Raw genomic sequence first — 20,741 nt, 5'->3', positions numbered from 1 at the left:
ATGGATGGATGGATGGATGGATGGATGGATGGATGGGTGGATGGATGGATGGATAATGGATGGATAATGGATGGATGGATGGATGGATGGATGGATGGATGATGGATGGATGGATGGATGGATGATGGATGGATGGATGGAGGTCTGAGGGGGCGGGGCTGAGGGGGAGCCTTGAAACGGGCGGAGGGCGCGGATTGGATGGGCGGGGAGGGGGCGGGGCCGCGGCTGTGTTTACCTCGCGCGGGGCGGCCGAGGCCACGCCCCTCGCACTGTAGTGGGCGGGGTTTTGCTAAGCCACGCCCATGTGTGGTTAAGGGGCGGGGCTTGGGCGGGGTTTCCTTCAGGCGCTTTTCTGCGCTAAACATCGTGAAATTAATTATGTTCAATTAGAAAAAGAATCCCTTTCGCCCGGATTTGTGAGCGGGAACCCCAAATTCCTCCCATTTCGGCCCCAAATTCCTTCTTCTTTATCTCATTTTCACCTAATTCACCTCAAATTCCCAACCCTCACCCAAATTTCTCCTGTTTCCACCCCCAATTCCTTGTTTTTCTTCCCATTTCCTCCTAATTCACCTCAAATTCCCCACCCTAATGCAAATTTTTCACGTTTCCACCCACAATTCCTTCTTTTTCATCCCATTTCCACCTAATTCACTTCAAATCCTTAACCCAAATTCCTTTTTTATTGCATTTCCACCTAATTCACCTCAAATTCCCAACCCTAACCCCAATTCTTTTTTTCCTTACATTTCCCCCTAATTCACCTCAAATTTCATACCCTAACCCCAATTCCTCCTGTTTCCACCCCCAATTCCTTCTTTTTTATCACATTTCCACCTAATTCTCCTCAAATTCCTAACTCTCACCTCATTTCCTTCTTTTTTCCATCCTGACTCACCTCAAGTCCCACCCGCTCCACACAAATCCCTTTGGTTTCCCCAAAATTCCTACTTTCCCCCCAATAAATCCCGCCAATTTCACCCCAAAACTCCTCGTCTTTCACCCCAATTTCCTCTTTCTTCACCCAGATTCCTCCCGTTTTCCCTCAGTTTTCCACATAGGATTTTTTTTTCTTGGGTTTTGGGGTTATTTTAAAGGAAAATCCGTATGAATGCAGAGGAATCCCCCGGCACCCGCTGCCCAGTTTGGGGGCGTTTTTAATTGCTTTTCAATTACGGAACGAAACTGCCAGCGCCAGTTCCGGGGGTAACTGGGACAAACTGGGACAAACTGGGACAAACAAACTGGGAATTGGCCGCGGGGGCGGGAGGGACTGGGAGGGGTCTGGGGGTGGACTGGGAGGGACTTGGAGGGGTCTGGGGGCGGACTGGGAGTGCTGGGCTGGGAGGGGACTGGAACTGGACAGGATTGGACTGGGACCAGACTGGGACTGGACTGGAACTGGACAAAACTGGACTGGGAGTGGACTGGGATTGAACTGGGAGGGACTGGGAACAAACTGGGACTGGACTGGGGGCACTGGAACTGGACAAAACTGGACTGGGAGTGGACTGGGAACAAACTGGGACTGGATTGGGGGCGGACTGGGACCAGACTGGGAGGGGACTGAGACTGGACTGGGAGTGCTGGGCGACCCCGAATCCTCCAGACCCCCCACCCCAAACCCTCCAGTGCTGCCACCCCAAACCCCCCTATGCCACGATCCCAAACCCTCCAGTACCGCCACCCCAAATCCCCCAGTGCTGCCCCCCGAATCCCCCAGTGGGGCCACCCCAAATCCCGTTGTGCTGTGACCCCAAACCCCTCAGTGCTGCCACCCCAAACCCCCCAGTACCCTAACAACCCCCCCAGTACCGTGACCCCCCCCTCCCAAATGGGGCCACTTTGGGTCCCCCCAAATCCATCCCAGTGAACCCCAAACGGATCCGGCCCCTCCCTGGAGCTGGCCCCAGTGTGTGGGGGATGGGAACTGGGAATCCATGGAATTCCTGGGAAAAGGGGAAATTCCTGGGCAGCCAAAGTTTTATTTCTAAAACAATTTTTATTTATTTTTTTTATTTCAAAATCAGAAAGCCGCAGAGAAGGAAATTCCCGGCGGAAATTCCGCTGCGTTTGTCGGGAGCTGCTGCCCCGGGACCCCTCTGAGGGGCGATTTTGGGGTTCTGGGAAACCCCAGAACTGCTGGGAATGCTGGGAACGCCTCTGTTCCCAAAGCCTGGCCCACGGCCAGAGCCTGGCAGCAAACCTGGCTTTTATCGGGAATTAAACCTGGCTTTTATCGGGAATTAAACCTGGCCTTTATCAGGAATGAAACCTGGCTTTTATCGGGAATTAAACCTGGCCTTTATCAGGAATGAAACCTGGCTTTTATCGGGAATTAAACCTGGCTTTTGTTGGGAATTAAACCTGGCTTTTGTTGGGAATTAAACCTGGCTTTTATCAGGAATTCCCAACTGGAACATTCCCAATTTAGGGAAAACCCCAAACAGCAAAGTCCTGCTGGAGTGACCTGAGTGAAAATCTGGGAAATCCCAACTGGAACATTCCAGAATTAGGGAAAACCCCAAGGAGCAAAGTCCGGAGTGGAAAATGTCCCCAAGGCTGGCCCCAGGGGTGGCACGGGTGTCCCCAGGGCTGTCCCGGCTGTCCCCAAGGCTGGCCCGGCTTCCCGGGTCGGGGGTCCGCCCCTCCACACCGGGGGTCCCGGGGGTTCCCGGGGGTCCCGGGGGTCCGCAGGTCCCGGCGCTGGGGTCACCTGGGCACGGACGGGTCGGAATCGACGTGGCCGAGGAGGAAGAGCTCGGGGCGGGCGGCGAAGCCCAGGCGGCCCTGGGGGATGAAGGCAACAATTAGTGCCGGGGCATTTAATTAAGCCTGGATTAAGGAAGCCTGAGCCAAAGAGAGCTTGAGGAAGCACAAGGTGGTTTAAGGAAGCCTGAGCTCAGCCCGGTTTAACGAAGCCACAACTGAGTGAAGCCCGAACTGAGTCTGGTTTAACAAAGCCCAAGTTGAGATGGGTTTAATGAAGCTCGAATTGAGCCTGGTTTAACGAAGCCAAACTTGAGATGGGTTAATGAAGCTCGAATTGAGCCTGGTTTAACAAAACCCAACTTGAGACGGGTTTAATGAAGCTGGAATTGAGCCTGGTTTAACAAAGCCCAACTTGAGATGGGTTTAATGAAGCTGGAATTGAGCCTGGTTTAACGAAGCCCAAGTTGAGATGAAGCTCAACTTGAGGACGGTTTAACAAAGCCCGAATTAAGCCTGGTTTAATGAGGCCGATGTTGAGCCCAGTTTAATGAGCCTGAGCAGGGCAGGCTGCAAATGAAACCAGAGCTGATCCCGGTTTAAGGCAGCCCCACTTAGGCCCGGTTTAACCAAGCCCGGGCGGGCTCCGAGGCGGCCCCAGTCACCTGCGCCCATTAATTAGCGCTGAGCAGAAGGAACGGCGCTAATTGGGAGCGGATCCCGCCGTTAATTGGGGCAGATCTCGGCCCAGCCCCGCCCGGGGACCCTCCCTCTGCAATTAACCGCGCCAGCTTAATTAACTTCGGGGCGTGGATGAGCCTTAATTAGCAGTGTCTGCTCAGGAAAGCTAAACGGGACTGAGCCGGAGGCGAGGCTCCGCAGGGGGAAAAGCAGGAAAAAAGAGGCAAAAGCAGGAAAAAAAAAGGGAATTTGGGGATTTTTGGTGGGTCCGGCCTGGGCAGGGCGGGGTGAAGGGGCCGAGCCCGATCCCACAGAAGGAATTCCCATGGGAAGGGGGGGCTGGGAGCCAATTCCAGGGGACAGGGACGTGCCCAGCTCAGCCGTCCTGAGTTTTCCCTTTTTTTAAATATTTTTTATGTTCCCTGTACCCGATCCCACAGAAGGAATTCCCATGGGAAGGGGGGGCTGGGAGCCAATTCCAGGGGACAGGGACGTGCCCAGCTCAGCCTGAGCCGTCCTGAGTTTTCCCTTTTTTAAAATATTTTTTATGTTCCCTGTGTTCTCTGCAGGTGCGTTTGTGGCTCTGCATTATTGGCCTGTTGTGTTCATAACCTGTTTTTCCCCAGTGTTTTTCCACGACCTTTTCCTGGGCAGAAAGACAGGAATTCCAGAGCTCCAAGGCCCAGGAACAACTCCTGGGGATTTCATGGGCAGAGCTCAGCCAGAGCTGAGCTGGGACTGCAGAGAAGGGGAGAGAATTCCCTCACCACCTCTAATTGCACTTTTATTAATTATGTAATTTCCTAAAACCTATAAAAACCTCCTCACCCCTGTGGGGGTGGGGTTTTGTGGCCCATTTTTCCCTAACTGCCCCGAAAGCCTTGAAGTAAAATCCACTTTTATTTGAATTCTGAACTAAAACGACCTCGAGTTTCATTCCCAGGTTGGGAAAAAGGGATTTTTCTGCCCAATTCCAGCTCCAGCTGCAGAGCGTGGGGGGCTCTGTCCCAGCCAGCACCAGCCCCAAAAAATGACCCAGGAAGCCGAGTTGGAAAAGTCTCCATTTATGTTTTTAATGGCAAAGGGGGTTTGTACAACCAGGACCAAAGGGGGAAAAAAAAACCAGATTAGTGCAGCACGGAGCAATGGGAGGCTCCACACGCAGTCAGTGCTCAGCCAGGAGAGCTGACCCCTCCCAAAACGAAATTCCCAGCCCAGGGTGGGGGTAGAGCAGAATTCCAAAGCCCAAATCCTCTGGTGCAGCCCACAAACCCCGCAGCTGTGCTCTGGGGATGGGTGTAAAACCTGCAGATGTGACACTACGGGGTTAAATCCTGCTGGAATTTGGGATACCAGCGGGGAAAAAGGAGAATCCTCGTGGTCAGGTTTGGGAAGAGGGATCTGATCCTGCCCATTAAAGGGGAGTTTTCCTGCTGGGCTCTCCCTGAGTGTTGTCACCTCCATCCCTGGAAGGTGTCCGGGGCACCAGGGAGTGACCCCAGGCCTGGGGGGTGGATAAACCCCACAGGGGCTCCAGTCCTGGGACAGGACACTGGGATTGCTCTTGGAAGGGAAGAAATGCTCCTGGGCAGATCCCAAACATTCCCCAGGGCTGGATTCTGCAGGGATTTTATTTCAGAGAGAAATTCCCTGCCTGGAGCTGGGAGAGCAGGGAAATGCCAGTGGGCACTGAGGGAAAAACCCATTTTATTATCCCAGATAAAACCTGGGATGGAGCCAGGAATCCCAAATTAAACAGGGCTGGGATGGAGCCAGAAATCCCAAATAAACCAGGATTGGGATGGAGCCAGGCATCTCAAATAAAGCAGGGATGGGATGGACTCATTTTATTACCCCAAATAAACCTGGGATAGACCCAGGCATCCCAAATAAACCTGGGGATGGAGCCAGGAATCCCAAATAAACCAGACTAGGATGGAGCCAGGCATCCCAAATTAAACAGGGCTGGGATGGACTCATTTTATTATCCCAAATAAACCTGGGATGGACTCAGGAATCCCAAACAAACCAGGACTGGGATGGAGCCAGGCATCCCAAATAAACGAGGGCTGGGATGGACTCATTTTATTATCCCAAATAAACCTGGGGATGGAGCCAGGAATCCCAAATAAACCAGACTAGGATGGATCCAGGCATCCCAAATAAAGCAGGGCTGGGCTGGAACCCTCGGGCTTGGCCCCAGGGCAGGTTTGGGGCCCCATCCTGCAGCTCCAAGAAGCACTTTGGGATCTAAACCCCCGGAGCTGTGCCTCTGCTGCAGCTCCAGCTGGACAGAGAAGGGAATTTCCCCGAAATAACCCAAATCTGAGCTCCCCACGCCCAGTTTCCATGATTCAGAGACCCAAGAGGCAGGATGGGGCCCCAAAACTGCCCTGGGAGATCCAAGGGGGGCTCTGTGCCCCCCATCCCACCCCACTCCTGCACTCAGGTCACACTCCTGGCCAAGCTTCTTCCCAAACTCATTAAACACAGGAGGATGAGAGGAGGGAATTTAATCCAGGACAAGAGGGAGCAGCAAAGAAACCCCTGGAAAAAGCCCTTGGAGCCTCCACAGCCTGATTTTGAGTTATTTTGGAGAACTCCAAGAGTATTTCCATGGATCACAGGGAATCAAGTCATAAAATCATAAATAACCACGAACTCGTTTCATTTGCTGACCCCAAGATCCCACATGGGGCCACTAAAAGCCAGTAGTGATAATAGAATAAAATAATATTAATGCTCAGCTTTCCCATGCTCATGGGAAGTGTTTTCCAGTGGGAAATACCAGATCTGCTCAGGCTGGGGCAGAGCCAGCTGTAGTGTCACCCCATGCCCAGTGACAGCAGCGTCCCCAAATGCCACCCAAAAGGGGATTTAGGGATTTTTTTAGCTTATTTAGTCCAGGTCAGTGCCAGAGCAGCGTTCCTGGAGGTCAGTGTTTGTGCTACAGGGGGGGGTCAAAGGCTCTGGGATGAGGAATTTGGGATTTGAAGGAGAATGGGGGAGGGCTCAGGCTGCTCCTGCATCCCCCCAGGTGTGGAACCCATCCAGGGGGGACAGGCTGCTCCTGTGTCACCCCAGGGGGGTCAGCCTGCTCCTGTGTCGCCCCAGAGGGGACAGGCTGCTCCTGTGTCACCCCAGAGAGGACAGGCTGCTCCTGTGTCACCCCAGGTGTGGAACCCATCCAGAGGGGACAGGCTGCTCCTGTGTCACCCCAGAGAGGACAGGCTGCTCCTGTGTCACCCCAGGTGTGGAACCCATCCAGGGGGGACAGCCTGCTCCTGTGTCCCCCCTCAAGGTGTGGCACCCATCCAGGAGGGCTCAGGCTGCTCCTGTGTCCCCACCAGGTGTGGCTCAGGCTGTTCCTGTCCCCCCCAGGGGGGGCTCAGGCTGTTCCTGTCCCCCCCAGGGGGGGCTCAGGCTGTTCCTGTCCCCCCCAGGGGGGGCTCAGGCTGTTCCTGTCCCCCCCAGGGGGGGCTCAGGCTGTTCCTGTCCCCCCCAGGGGGGGCTCAGGCTGTTCCTGTCCCCCCCAGGGGGGGCTCAGGCTGTTCCTGTCCCCCCCAGGGGGGGCTCAGGCTGTTCCTGTCCCCCCCAGGGGGGGCTCAGGCTGTTCCTGTCCCCCCCAGGGGGGGCTCAGGCTGTTCCTGTCCCCCCCAGGTGTGGCTCCCCCCCAGGGGGGTTTTGGGGGTTCAGCAGAGCCGGGCCAGCCCCGAAGGCTCCGGGTGTTCCGTGTCCTGCCGGGGGCGTCCCCGAGCGGCTCCGTCCGTGTCCCCAGGGTGGCTCTGGGGGCTCCAGGTCCCCCCCCCAGGCTATTTGGGGGGGTGGGAGGGCGGCTGCTCCAGGTGCAGGGTCCGGGTGACGCTTACCGTGCTCCCGCAGGCCAGGAAGGAGGCGCCCAGGGCAACGAGGCACAGCCACGTCTGTGGGGACAGCAGGGGACACTCAGGGGGGTGACAGCTCTGAGCACACACAGCCCGGCCAGGAGCACCCCGACAAAGGGCTGCAACAATTAGCAGCTCAGTCCTAACGAGTCACAGGGAGCTGTGCCCCCCTGAGCAGGAGGGGAGAGAAGATTCCTGAAGGCCGGGCAGGTCTCAGACCCGCTGGGGGGTCCAGTTGTTCTCTGGGGTTTCTTAATTAGTTTCTTAATTAGTTTCTTAATTAGTTGTCTCTAGGTCTGGATTGAAGGCACTTGAGGTGGTAGTTCATGTTTGGGATCAGGTGTTTATTATTTCTTAAATTGTTATTATTTCTTAAATTATTATTATTTCTTTAATTATTAAATCGTAAATTATTATTATTTCTTAAATTGTCATTATATCTTAAATTATTACATAATAAATTATTATTAATCCTTAAATTATTATTATTTCTTAAATTATCATTATATCTTAAATTATTACATATTAAATTATTATTAATTCTTAAATTATTATTATTTAATTATTAAATCTTAAATGATTATTATTTCTTACATTGCTTTTTGTTTATTATTTCAGTAAAACAGCCTCGCTGCTGTGAGCTCAGCAGCACAAAATGCCCAACAATCTCTTGGCACAAGTTCTTGTAAGACTAAACTGTCCAATTAATTACTCCACCTGGATTATTTCCCTTTTAACCCAATCACTGATCCCTGGAAGATTCAGTGCAGATTTTTCTGCCCAGTGACAAAGAGCCACCTAAACTTATGAAGAAGAAACCCAGGACAACACCCTGCACCTTCTGTTTTGCTTCCATCCACAACGTAGGAAAAATTCTAAAACTTAAATTTCTCAGCAAATTAGTGTTCTGAGAGCATGGAGGCAGATCCACCATTCCTGCCTTCGTGGGGACATTCCATAATCCAGGTGTAGTTCTTAACTGGACAGTTTAGTCTTAAAAGACCTTGTGCCAAGAGATTGTTGGGCATTTTGTGCCTTCTAATGAAGAGCTGCCAAACTCACAGCAGTGAGACTGTTTTACTGATGAGAAATAATAAACACAAACATGAACTGCTAATGAGCTGGAATCACTAATGAGCTGATAATCACTTATAGCTGAAATCACTAATGAGCTGGAATCACTTATAGCTGAAATCACTAATGAGCTGAGAATTTCAAATGAGCTGAAATCACTAAAGAGCTGCAATCACTAATGATCTGATAATCACTAATAAACTGATAATCACTTACAGCTGAAATCACTAATGAGCTGATAATCACTAATGAGCTGATAATCACTAACAAGATGAAATCACTAATGAGCTGAGAATCACTTATAGCTCAAATAACTAAAAAGCTGAGAATCACTAATAAGAGCCAAAATCACTAATGGGCTGTAATTACTAATGAGCTGATAGTCACTAAAGAGTTGAAATCAAGAATGAGCTGAAATCACTAATGAGCTGAAATCACTAATGAACTCATAATAACTAATGAGCTGAAATCACTAATCAGCTGCAAATCGCTAATGAACTGAAATCACTATAGAGTTGAAATCAAGAATGAGCTGATAATCACTAAGAACTGAAATCGCTAATGAGCTGAAATCACTAATGAACTCATAATCACTAACAAGCTGAAACCACTAATGAACTGATAATCACTAAGAACTGAAATCAATAATGAGCTGAAATCACTAACGAGCTGAAATCACTAATGAGCTGCAAATCACTAAGAACTGAAATCACTAATGAACTCATAATCACTAACGAGCTGAAATCACTAATGAGCTGAAACCACTAATGAACTGATAATCACTAAGAACTGAAATCACTAATGAACTGACAATCACAAATGAGCTGAAATCACTAATGAACTGATAATCACTAATGAACTGACAATCACTAATGAGCCGATAATCACTAAGAGCTGATCTCACTTTAGAGCTGATCCTGCCAAGCTGAGGGGCCCGGACAGGTCGAGCTTAACTGAACTCTGCCCTGGGCACCCAGAGAGCCGGGCTGGGGGAGACCCCAAAACCACCGGGGTGAGCTCAGAGCTGCCAGGGGGACTCACCAGGTAGGCCACGAAGGACAGGTAGAGCACGCTGAGCAGGGCGGCGCCGACGTAGAGCGCCAGGCTGTGCAGCGCCATCACGTAGGCCACCACGAAGTACATGTTGATGCTGCAGATGAGCAGGATCAGGAGACCCCCGGCCACCCGCCAGAACCTGCCGCAAGGGACACGCCTGGTGAGGGGGCTGAAGGTGAGGGGGCTGCAGGTCAGGGGGCTGCAGGTGAGGGGGGCTGCAGGTGAGGGGACACGCCTGGTGAGGGGGCTGCAGGTGAGGGGGCTGCAGGTGAGGGGACAGCAGGTGACAGGTTACACCTGGTGAGGGCAGGGGTGCCCAGGTGTGCCCAGGTGAGGGGCAGGTGCTGGAGGTGAAGGGAGACACCTGGTGAGGGCAGGGGTGCCCAGGTGTGCCCAGGTGAGGGGGGCTGCAAGTGAGGGGGGGCTGCAGGTGACAGGACACACCTGGTGCAGGCAGGGGTGCCCAGGTGTGGGGATGAACCTGGACCTGGTGAGGGGTGGGTGTGCCCAGGTGAGGGCAGGTCTGCCCAGATGCGCCCAGGTGAGAGGCTCAGGTGAGGGGTGGGTGTGCCCAGGTGAGAGGATGCACCAGGTGTGCCCAGGTGTGGGACAGGCATGCCCAGGTGTGGGACAGGTGTGCCCAGGGATGCCCAGGTGTGCCCAGGTACTCACAGGCCGTTGGCGAAGTCGTGCATGACGCCGGGCAGGCTGGTGAAGGTGAGCACCGGGATCAGCGCGAACGGGAGCTGAGAGGGGACACAGCAGGGACGGGGGGGATGGCTCTGACCCTGCTGAGACCCCGGGCTGGCTGGGAGGGACCCCAACACCCAGCCCAGCCCAGCCCAGCTCAGCCCAGCCCAGCAAAACTCAGCTCAGCCCAGCCCAGCCCAGCCCAGCTCAGCTCAGCTCAGCCCAGCCCAGCCTCCACCAGGGCAGGGACACCTCCCTCAACACCCAGCCCAGCCCACCCTGGAACCCTGGAGGCTCCTGAATCCCCACCCCGCTCACCTGGAGGATCAGGAACCCTGACCCCACTCACCTGGAGTCCCCTGAACCCCACCCCGCTCACCTGGAGTCCCCTGAACCCCACCCCGCTCACCTGGAGGCTCATGAGCACGTTGAGGAAGTCGTTCATGCCCGTCAGGTGCTCCACGTCCTGGAAGATGGCCACGAAGAGCGTGGGGGTGATGGCGATGGAGCGCGTCAGCAGCACCCGGGCAAAGCGCGACCAGCGCAGGTTCAGGAAGCCCTGGGGAAGAGCAAGGGGGGAGTAAGGGGGGAGTAAAGAGGGAGTAAGGTGTAAGGAGTGAGTAAGGTATATGGAGTGAGTAGTGCAGGACCAGCGCAGGCTCAGGAAGCCCTGGGGCAGGTGTAAGGTGTGAGTAAAGAGGGAGTAAGGGGTGAATAAGGTGTAAGTCTGAGTAAGGTGTACGGAGTGAGTAGTACAGGACCAGCGCAGGCTCAGGAAGCCTGGGGGGAAGGAGTAAGGAGTGAGTATGGTGTGAGTGAGTAAGGTGTAAGTAAGTGTGAGTAAGGTGTAAGTAAGTACAGGACCAGCACAGGATCAGGAAGCCCTGGGGGCGGGAGTAAGGAGTGAATAAGGTGTGAGTAAGGTGTGAGTAAAATGTGCGTAAGGAGTGAGTAGTACAAGAACAGTACAGGGGGAACATGGGGAAGACAGGAGTAAGGAGTGAGTAAGGTGTGAGTAGTACAGGACCAGCACAGGTTCAGGAAGCCCTGGGTAGGGGCACAGAGCAGCAGGGGTAAGGAGGGAGTAAGGAGTGAGGAGCATGGAGTATGGAATAAGGACACCAGGGAGCGAGGAGTACAGAACCCGGAGTAAGGAGTGAGGAGGAGCACGTTACCTCTAAGGAGTGAGTAAGGGGTGAGTAAGGGTGAGCAGCAATGCGTTACCCCCTAAGGTGGGAGTAAGGAGTGAGTAAGGGGTGAAGAGGAGCGTGTTGCCTCTAAGGAGGGTGTAAAGAGTGAGTAAGGGGTGAGTAAGGGTGAGCAGGAGCGCGTTACCCCCTAAGGAGTGAGTAAGGGGGGAGTAAGGAGTAAGTAAGGGTGACAGCAGCGTGTTACCTCTGAGGAGGGAGTAAGGAGTGAGTAAGGGGTGAGCAGGGGTCAGAGCAGCGCGTTACCCCCTAAGGAGTGAGTAAGGGGTGAGTAAAGGTGAGCAGGAGCACGTTACCCCCTAAGGAGTGAGTAAGGAGTGGGTAAGGGATGAGCAGGGGTCACAGCAGTGCGTTACCGCCTAAGGAGTGAGTAAGGGGTGAGCAGGGGTCACAGCAGCGTGTTACTGCCTAAGGAGTGAGTAAGGAGTGAGTAAGGGGCGAGCAGGGGTGACAGCAGCGTGTTACCGCCTAAGGAGTGAGTAAGGAGTGAGTAAGGGGTGAGTAAGGAGTGAGCAGGGGTGACAGCAGCACGTTACCGCCTAAGGAGTGAGTAAGGAGTGAGTAAGGGGCGAGCAGGGGTGACAGCAGCGTGTTACCGCCTAAGGAGTGAGTAAGGAGTGAGTAAGGGGTGAGTAAGGAGTGAGCAGGGGTGACAGCAGCACGTTACCGCCTAAGGAGTGAGTAAGGAGTGAGTAAGGGGCGAGCAGGGGTGACAGCAGCACGTTACCGCCTAAGGAGTGAGTAAGGGGTGAGTAAGGGGCGAGCAGGGCTGACAGCAGCGCGTTACCTCCATGACGAACTGGCCCGAGTAGGTGCCCGTCATGGTGGAGCTCTGCCCGGCCGCCAGGATGCCGATGGCCCAGATGTAGAGGGCAGCGGGCCCGAAGTAGCAGCCCAGGACCACGCCCTGCAGGGGGGCAGCTCCGTCAGCCCGGGGGGGCAGTTACACCCAGGAGTAAACTCGGGGCTCAGGGACCCCTGGGGTCTCCTCACCCCCACTCGGCTTCTGGGGATCCCGTTCGTGCTCCCAGCCCCAGCGCTCCCAGTTTATCCAGAAGCGGCAAGTGACACCAGACAGGGTCACTGGGGACACCAGGGGACACCAGACAGGGTCACTGGGGACACCAGGTGACACCAGACAGGGTCACTGGGGACACCAGGGGACACCAGACAGGGTCACTGTGCCCCCCAGGGGACACCAGACAGGGTCACTGGGGACACCAGGGGACAGCAGACAGGGTCACTGTGCCCCCCAGGGGACACCAGACAGGGTCACTGGGCTGTCCTGGACATGGCTGTGCCCCCCAGGGGATACCACAGAGGGTCACTGTGCCCCCCGGGGGACACCAGACAGGGTCACTGGGGACAGCAGACAGGGTCACTGGGGACACCAGGGGACACCAGACAGGGTCACTGGGCTGTCCTGGACATGGCTGTGCCCCCCAGGGGATACCACAGAGGGTCACTGTGCCCCTCAGAGGACACCAGACAGGGCCACAGGGCTGTGCCCCCCAGGGGACACCAACAGTCCCCACCTGCCCCAGACATGGCTGCCCCCACCCAGGGGACACCATTCAGGGTCACTGTGCCCCCCAGGGGACACCAGACAGGGTCCCTGAGCCATCCTGGACATGGTGTCACCCCATGGGGACACCAGACAGGGCCACAGGGCTGTCCCCAAGCTGTCCCCCCCAGGGACACTCACCCCCTTGTAGATGTCCACCTCCAGAGCGTCGCTGTTGTTGGGGAACAGTGAGGAGTGGGGGCTGCTGCTGTTGGCACAGACCTGGCTCTGCAAGGGCACGGGAGGGTGGCATAAGGGACAGGCTCGGGATGGAAAACCCTTGGAAAACCCTCTGGGACCACTGGGTCCAGCAGTGATCTCAGCACTGCCACCAGTGACCACGTCCCCAAGTGCCACATCCACACAGTTGTTACACCCTCTCAAGGGATGGGGATCTCCCCCTGGCCTGAGCATTTTCCATCAAGGAATTTTCCCTAAAATCCTAAAAACCTCCCCTGGATGCCTTTTTGTCCCCTCCTTTCCCCTGGGAGCAGAGCCTGACCCCCACCTGGCTGTTTCCCCTGTCAGGGCGTTGTGGGGACTCCACCCTTGGCCTGATCAGCTTTTCCATGAAGGATTTTTCCCTAAATTCCAACCTAAACCTCCCCTGGATGTCTTTTTGTCTCCTCCTGTCCCCTGAGAGCAGAGCCTGACCCCCACGTGGCTGTCCCCTCCTGTTGGGCAGGTCTGGGGAGTGAGAAGACCCCTCTGAGCCCCCTCAGCCTCTCCTGATGCCCCAAACCCTTCCCCATCCCCACTCCCAGCTCTGGATGTGTTCCAGCCCCTCAAGGAGCCCAAAACCAACCCCAGGGTTCAGGCTCTGACCTCAGCAGCGCCCAGCACAGCTGGATGGGCACTGCCCTCACCCCTCCATGCCACTACAGCTCCCAGTCCATCCCAGTCCATCCCAGTGCCACCCACCACGTCGGCGTTGGTCTTGTCGAAGAAGGCCTCGGCGAAGACGGTCACCACGAAGATGTTGATGATGAAGGAGACGAAGAGCGCGATGCACGACTCGATGAAGAAATACTTGTTGGCCTCTCTCACCTCCCTCTTGTCTGCACGGTTCACCTGCCGGGACTGGGGGGACAGGGACAGGAGGGGGGGACAGAATTCCCCGTGAGCCCCTGGGATCAGAGCTGATGGTGGGACACGGATCCTGCCTGGCAAGGACAACCCTGGGTGCCACCCCTGTCCTGGGCTGGAAATGTGTGCTCTATTGCCAGCCAGTGGAAGGAGGGCAGATATCTTCTAACTGGACAGTTATCTTCTGTCAATTGGGCTAGATATCTTCTGTTCATAGGGCAGTTATCTTCTGTTAATTGGGCAGTTCCTTTACCTCTCCCACAACCAATCCTCCCTCCAGAAGGGAGGCACTCTTCTGTTAATGGGCCATTAATGATTAATTATCTTCTGTTCATGGGATCATTAATGATTAATTATCTTCTGTTCATGGGATCATTAATGATTAATTATCTTCTGTTCATGGGATCATTAATGATTAATTATCTTCTGTTCATGGGATCATTAATGATTAATTATCTTCTGTTCATGGGATCATTAATGATTTTTTTTTTTTTTTTTTTTTTTTTTTTTTTTTTTTTTTTTTTTTAGTTTTCTAGTAAAGAAATACAAATAAAGAATTTATAAAGAACATTATTTCTTTCTCTAATAAAGAACACTATTCCTAGTAAAGAAACTGTCTTCCTAGCAAAGAATAACTTCCCTAGTTACTCCTATTCCCATATCTCTGCCTGAGAGCCCCTTAATTTCAAATTTACAACAATTCAGAGGGAGGGGGGGTTACATTTTCCATTTCAGGGGAGGCTCCTGCCTTCCCCAGCACACACCTGGCTTTCCAAACCAACAGGAGTTGTTTCCAGGTGTCCCCAGGCTCCTGTGGGGACATGTCCCAAGCCCAGGTCCCCCCGGCACGCTCACCTTGACCAGGGCAGAGTGCAGGTACATGTTGTGGGGCATGATGACGGCGCCCACGATGCCCACGGCCTGCTCCAGCTGGGGAGTGCCACAGTCCTGGCAGTAGGGGATGAACAAGCCCTGCAGCAGCTTCTCCTGGTTGGGCTTCACCGTGATGTACTGGGCACAGGCACAGGGAAGTTTGGGGTCAGGGACACGGAAACAGGGAGTTTTTGGGGTCAGGGACAGGGAATTTTGGGGTGAGGGTCAGGGAAACGGAGTTTTGGGGTCAGGGAAACGGAGTTTTGGGCACAGGGACAGGGAAACGGGGAGTTTTGGGGTCAGCAACAGGGAATTTTGGGTGAGGGACACAGAAACGGAGTTTTGGGGTTAGGGAAACGGAGTTTTGGGCACAGGGACAGGGAAACAGTGAGTTTTGGGGTGAGGGACAGGGAATTGTGGGCTGAGGGACAGGGAAATGGAGTTTTGGGGTCAGGGCAACAGGGTTTTGGGCACAGGGACAGGGAAACGGAGTTTTTGGGGTCAGAGACAGGGAAACAGGGAGTTTTGGGGTCAGGGAAACAAGGAAACGGAATTTTGGGGTGCTCCAGAGAGAAACCATGAGGCAGACTCCAATCTCCTTGATTTTACATGCCCCTGCCTGTGTTTGGTGCTGTTTTGGCACAGGGGTGGGATCACAGCACTGAATGGTGGAATTGGTAAGGATGGGAAAAAGTTCTTAAGGAGGAAGAGACTCTGGGATCACCGGGTTCAGCACTGCCCGTGTCCCCAAGTGCCACAGCCACGTGGCTTTTAAATTCCTGGGCACTGGGACTCCCTCCCTGCCCTGGGCAGCCTGTACCAGTGTGACAGCCCTTTCCAGGCAGGAATTGTCCCCAGTATCCAAGCTCAGCCTCCCCCAGGAGGACATTTCCTCTCATCCCCTCACCTGGGAGCAGAGCCTGACCCCACCTGGCTGTCCCCCCTCCTGTCAGGGAATTGTGGGGACTCCACCTGAGCAGCTTTTCCGTGAAGGAATCTTCTCTAAATTCCAACCTAAACCTCCCCTGGATGCCTTTTTGTCTCCTCCTATCCCCTGGGAGCAGAGCCCAAACCCCACCTGGCTGTCCCCTCCTGTTGTGCAGAGCCAAGGCCCCTCCTGAGCTCCCTTTCTCCAGGCTGAGCCCCTTTCCCAGCTCCCTCAGCCTCTCCTGGTGCTGCAGCCCCTTCCCCAGCCCCACTCCTGGCTCTGGACCCCTCAGGTCTCCTGGGGTGGGTACCTCATATCCAAAGGTCAGGGCCATGATGGTGATGAGGAGCCCAAAAAACGCCTCAAGCTTCCTCAGGCCTGCAAGGAGGAGAAGTCCCTTTGTCACCAAGCTGAGAAGAGCCCATTCCCAATCCCAGACCCTACACCAATCCCAATCCCAACCCCAACCCAATTTCAATCCCAGACCCAATCCCAACCCCAATCCCTGACCCAATCCCAATCCCAGACCAAATCCCAACCCCAATCCCAGACCCAATCCCAATCCCAGAACCAATCCCTATGCCAACCCCAATCCAAATTTCAATCCCAACCCCAATCCCAACCCCAATCCCAATCCCAGTCCCACACCCAATCCCAACCCCGATCCCAACCCCAGTCCCAACCCCAATCCCAGCCCCAATCCCAAATTCAATCCCAACCCCAATCCCAGACCCAATCCCAACCCCAACCCGAATTTCAATCCCAAACCCAATCCCAGTCCCAGTCCCAGACCCAATCAATCCCCGAATTTCAATCCCAAACCCAATCCCAGTCCCAGTCCCAGACCCAATCCCAACCCCAACCCCAATCCCAACCCAGTCCCAACCCCAGACCCAATCCCAGTCCCACACCCAATCTGAACCCCAATCTGAATTTCAATCCCAACCCCGATCCCAACCCCAATCCCAACCCAGTCCCAACCCCAGACCCAATCCCGACCCCAGTCCCAAGCCCAGCCCCACAGCAGAACTCACCGTATTTGTCGAGGAAGAGGAAGACGAAGGTGTCGGCGATGGTGATGAGCACTCCCCCCCAGAGCGGGATCCTGTGGGGAGAGCGGGGTCAGCGCCCACCCAGAGCCCCAAATCCCTTCCCTTTAGGGCTTTTTTGGGATGGAGCTGTAGGGCTGGGGGCCCTTCAGGCCCTGAACAGGACAAGGGACCACAGGGACCTGAGGTCACCTCCCAGCCCTGCCAGTCCCACACAGCCTTTCCCAGGAGCAGAGGGATTCCCAGGGATGGCCCAGCACAGGGGGGCAACAAAATACTGAAAATTGTGCTGATTTTCCACCCAAAATATCCTGGGATTAATGACGTTCTTGGGATTAATATTTTGCACAAAAATATTTTGCCCGAAGAAGGAAAAGAAAAGAGTGTGAGAATGGAGGTTGGTGATGAAGAGACAGATGAACACTCTGCTTAAAAAAACAAAATATTCAGAATGAGGTAGACACATGCTGCCCAAACTGCTGAGCTACTTGTCCATCAAGCTGTAAAATATTGCACCAGATTTAAAATATTGCAGCAAATTTAAGGCATTGCAGCAAATTTAAAATATTGCACCAGATTTGAAACATTGTGCCAGATTTAAAATAGTGCACCAGATTTAAAATATTGCAGCAAATTTAAGGCATTGCAGCAAATTTAAAATATTGCAGCAAATTTGAATCATTGTGCCAGATTTAAAATATTGCAGCAAATTTCAGACATTGCACCAGATTGAAACATTGCACCAGATTTGAAACATTGCAAAAAATGTAAAACATTGCACCAAATTTAAAATATTGCACCAAATTTAAGACATTGCAGCAAATGTAAAACATTGCACCAAATATAAAACATTGCAGCAAATTTAAGGCACTACAGTAAATTTAAGACATTGCACCAGATTTGAAACATTGCAAAAAATGTAAAACACTGCACCAAATTTAAAATATTGCAGCAGATTTCAGAGTTTGCAGCAATTTCAGACACTGCAGCACCGTCCTGCCTCAGGAATGCCTGAGTCCTGGGACACCCCATTCCCCCTTCCCACGAGTCCTGAATGGGATGTGCAGCTTGGCAGGAAGCTGCACCCCGATTTTGTAACAAAAAGGTAAAAGAAATCAAATTAAAGGTAAAAACAAAGGTACAAACAAATGAAATCAAAGGCACAATCAAAGGTAAAAGAAATCAAATCAAAGACACAATCAAAGACAGAGGTAAAAACAAATTAAATCAAAGATACAATCAAAGGCAAAACAAATGAAATCAAAGGTACAAAGATAAAACTAATTAAATCAAAGATACAAAGATAAAACAAATGAAATCAAAGGTACAATCAAAGATAAAACAAACCAAATCAAAGACACAAAGATGAAACAAATGAAATCAAAGACACAAAGGTAAAACAAATGAAATCAAAGGTGCAAACAAATGAAATCAAAGGTGCAAACAAATGAAATCAAAGACACAAAGATAAAACAAATGAAATCAAAGATATAATGGTAAAACAAATCAAATAAAAGATAAAATGAATGAAATCAAAGGTATAAACAAAGGTAAACCAAATGAAATCAAAGGTAAAATAAGTGAAATCAAAGGTATAAACAAAAGTAAACCAAATGAAATCAAAGACACAAAGACAAAACAAATGAAATCAAAGATACAAACAAAGGTAAAACAAATGAAATCAAAGATAAAACAAATGAAATCAAAGGTACAAACAAATGAAATCAAAGATACAATGGTAAAACAAATCAAATAAAAGGTAAAATAAATGAAATCAAAGGTACAAACAAAGGTAAACCAAATGAAATCAAAAACACAAAGACAAAACAAATGAAATCAAAGATACAACGATAAAACAAATGAAATCAAAGGTAAAATGAATGAAATCAAAGGTACAAAAAAAGGTAAAACAAATCAAATCAAAGATAAACCAAATGAAATCAAAGGTAAAATGAATGAAATCAAAGGTACAAACAAAGGTAAAACAAATCAAATCAAAGGTAAACCAAATGAAATCAAAGGTAAAATGAATGAAATCAAAGGGACAAACAAAGGTAAACCAAATCAAATCAAAGATAAACCAAATGAAATCAAAGGTAAAATGAATGAAACCGAAGACACAGAGGCAAAAGCCAGCCCAGCCCCGCGGGCTCACCAGGCAGGTGACCGACACCCTGGGGCTGGTTTGGGGGAATTCCTGGGAATTCCTGGGAATTCCGGGGCTCCCTGCCGAGGCTCACCTGCCCATGGAGAGCAGGTTGATGGCGATGGCCGAGCCGATCACCTCCTGCATGTCGGAGCCGATGATGGCCAGCTCCACCATCAGCCACAGCAGGATCCGAGGGACCTGCGACGGTGGCAGCGTGAGAACCAGGGGAAAAAGGGGGAATGGAAAAACGGGGGAAAAATGGGGGAAAATGGGGGAAACAGAAAAACAGGAGAAAACGGGAAAAAATGGGGTGAAACGGCGAAAAATGAAGGAAAAATGGGGAAAATGGGGAAATGGGGAAAAATGGGGGGAACGGGGAAATGGGGGAAAAACGGGAAAAACAGGGGAAACAGAAAAATGGGGGAAAATGGGGAAAAAAAATGGAGGAAAAATGGGGAAAACGGGGGGAAATGGGGAAAACGGGGAAAATGGGGGAAAACCAGGGGGAAAACAGGGGGAAAAGGGGGGAAAACCAGGGGGAAAACAGGGAGAATGGGGGAAAACAGGGGAAAAAGGGGGAAATGGAAAAACGGGGGGGAAATGGAGGAAACAGAAAAATGGGGGAAAATGGGAAAAAATGGGGTGAAACAGCGAAAAACGGAGGAAAAATGGGGAAAATGGGGGGAATGGGGGAAAACAGGGAAAATGGGGGGAAATGGGGGGAAAATGGGGAGAAAATCAGGGAAAAGCAGGGAAAAGAACTCAGGAATAAACCAGGGAAAACCAAACAGGGAAAAAGCAGGGAAAAAATAGAAAATTAGGGAAAAGCAGGGAAAAGACAGGGAAAACCAGAAAAAAACCAGGAAAAAAGCAGGAAACACCAGGGAAAATCAGGGAAAAACCAGGAAAAAACATAATCTCATCCCGTGGTGACCCCGCGTGCAGGAATGGGGTCAGCACCCTGCCCTGGGGTGGGAGGCACCCAGGGCTGCCCTGGAGGGGAAAGCCCAGCTGCTGTGGCAGTGCCAGGGAGGTGCCAGGGCACCTGTGCCACCCCAGCTGCTGTGGCAGTGCCAGGGAGGAGCCAGGGCACCTGTGCCACCCCAGCTGCTGTGGCAGTGCCAGGGAGGAGCCAGGGCACCTGTGCCACCCCAGCTGCTGCCCTGGGCACAGGGCCAGCTGTGAGCCAGGAATGTGGGAGCAGCAGCCGTGGGCAAAGCGTGGGGACACATTCCAGGGCACAGCAGGGACGCCGAGCCAGGATGGGCAACGCCCAAGGGCACAGGGATGGCACCCCAATGTCCCCAGACACAGGGATGGCACCCCAATGTCCCCAGACACAGGGATGGCATCCCAACGTCCCACAAATAAAGGGATGGGACATTCCCAATGTCCCTACAGGCACAGGGACATCCCCAATGTCCCAGAGTCACGGGGATGGGACAACCCAAAAGTCCCCAAAGTCACAGGGATGGGAGATCCTAAATGTCCCCAGAGTCACAGGGATGGCACATCCCCAGTGTCCCCAGAGTCACAGGGATGGGAGATCCCAAAAGTCCCCAGAGTCACAGGGATGTGAGATCCCAAAAGTCCCCACAGATAAAGGGATGGGAGATCCTAAATGTCCCCAGAGTCACAGGGATGGGAGCTCCTAAATGTCTCACAGTCACAGGGATGGCACATCCCCAATGTCCCCAGAGTCACAGGGATGGGACATCCCAAATATCCCCCCAAATAAAGGGATGGCACATCCCAAATGTCTCAACAGCCACAGGGACATCCCAAATGTC

At 52.4% G+C, this 20,741-nt stretch overlaps 1 protein-coding gene and 1 long non-coding RNA gene across 7 annotated transcripts in view; both read right to left on the bottom strand.

Annotated features, from left to right (window-relative positions):
• Nucleotides 1-1,982: 1,982 nt before the first annotated feature.
• Nucleotides 1,983-2,629, bottom strand: LOC121334319. Its single transcript, XR_005952427.1, has 2 exons — nt 2,322-2,629; nt 1,983-2,252 (listed from the first exon to the last, which is right to left on the bottom strand). It is a non-coding gene; the product is annotated as an uncharacterized LOC121334319 (long non-coding RNA).
• An 8-nt stretch (nt 2,630-2,637) lies between these two features.
• The window catches only part of LOC121334296 (natural resistance-associated macrophage protein 2-like), a 35,243-nt gene continuing 17,139 nt past the window's right edge, over nt 2,638-20,741 (bottom strand). For 4 of the 6 annotated variants that reach the window (XM_041401284.1, XM_041401282.1, XM_041401285.1 and 1 more), the window contains 12 exons: nt 19,043-19,149; nt 16,788-16,858; nt 16,064-16,131; nt 14,808-14,963; nt 13,788-13,946; nt 13,008-13,094; nt 12,090-12,209; nt 10,504-10,653; nt 10,077-10,150; nt 9,390-9,543; nt 7,260-7,313; nt 2,638-2,790 (listed from right to left, as the gene is read on the bottom strand). In XM_041401284.1, coding sequence (XP_041257218.1) covers nt 2,713-2,790; nt 7,260-7,313; nt 9,390-9,543; nt 10,077-10,150; nt 10,504-10,653; nt 12,090-12,209; nt 13,008-13,094; nt 13,788-13,946; nt 14,808-14,963; nt 16,064-16,131; nt 16,788-16,858; nt 19,043-19,149 — 1,278 coding nt within the window. In that variant the 3' untranslated portion in view covers nt 2,638-2,712. Of the gene's footprint in view, nt 2,791-4,438; nt 7,314-9,389; nt 9,544-10,076; nt 10,151-10,503; nt 10,654-12,089; nt 12,210-13,007; nt 13,095-13,787; nt 13,947-14,807; nt 14,964-16,063; nt 16,132-16,787; nt 16,859-19,042; nt 19,150-20,741 lie in introns of those variants that run through there. The other 2 variants (XR_005952424.1, XM_041401283.1) reach the window with 2 other exon arrangements.

Source organism: Onychostruthus taczanowskii, unplaced genomic scaffold, assembly GCF_017590055.1.
Source record: "Onychostruthus taczanowskii isolate IOZ18803 unplaced genomic scaffold, ASM1759005v1 scaffold188, whole genome shotgun sequence".
NCBI classification, from domain to species: domain Eukaryota; kingdom Metazoa; phylum Chordata; class Aves; order Passeriformes; family Passeridae; genus Onychostruthus; species Onychostruthus taczanowskii.
This window is presented reverse-complemented; position numbering and strand designations above follow the sequence as displayed.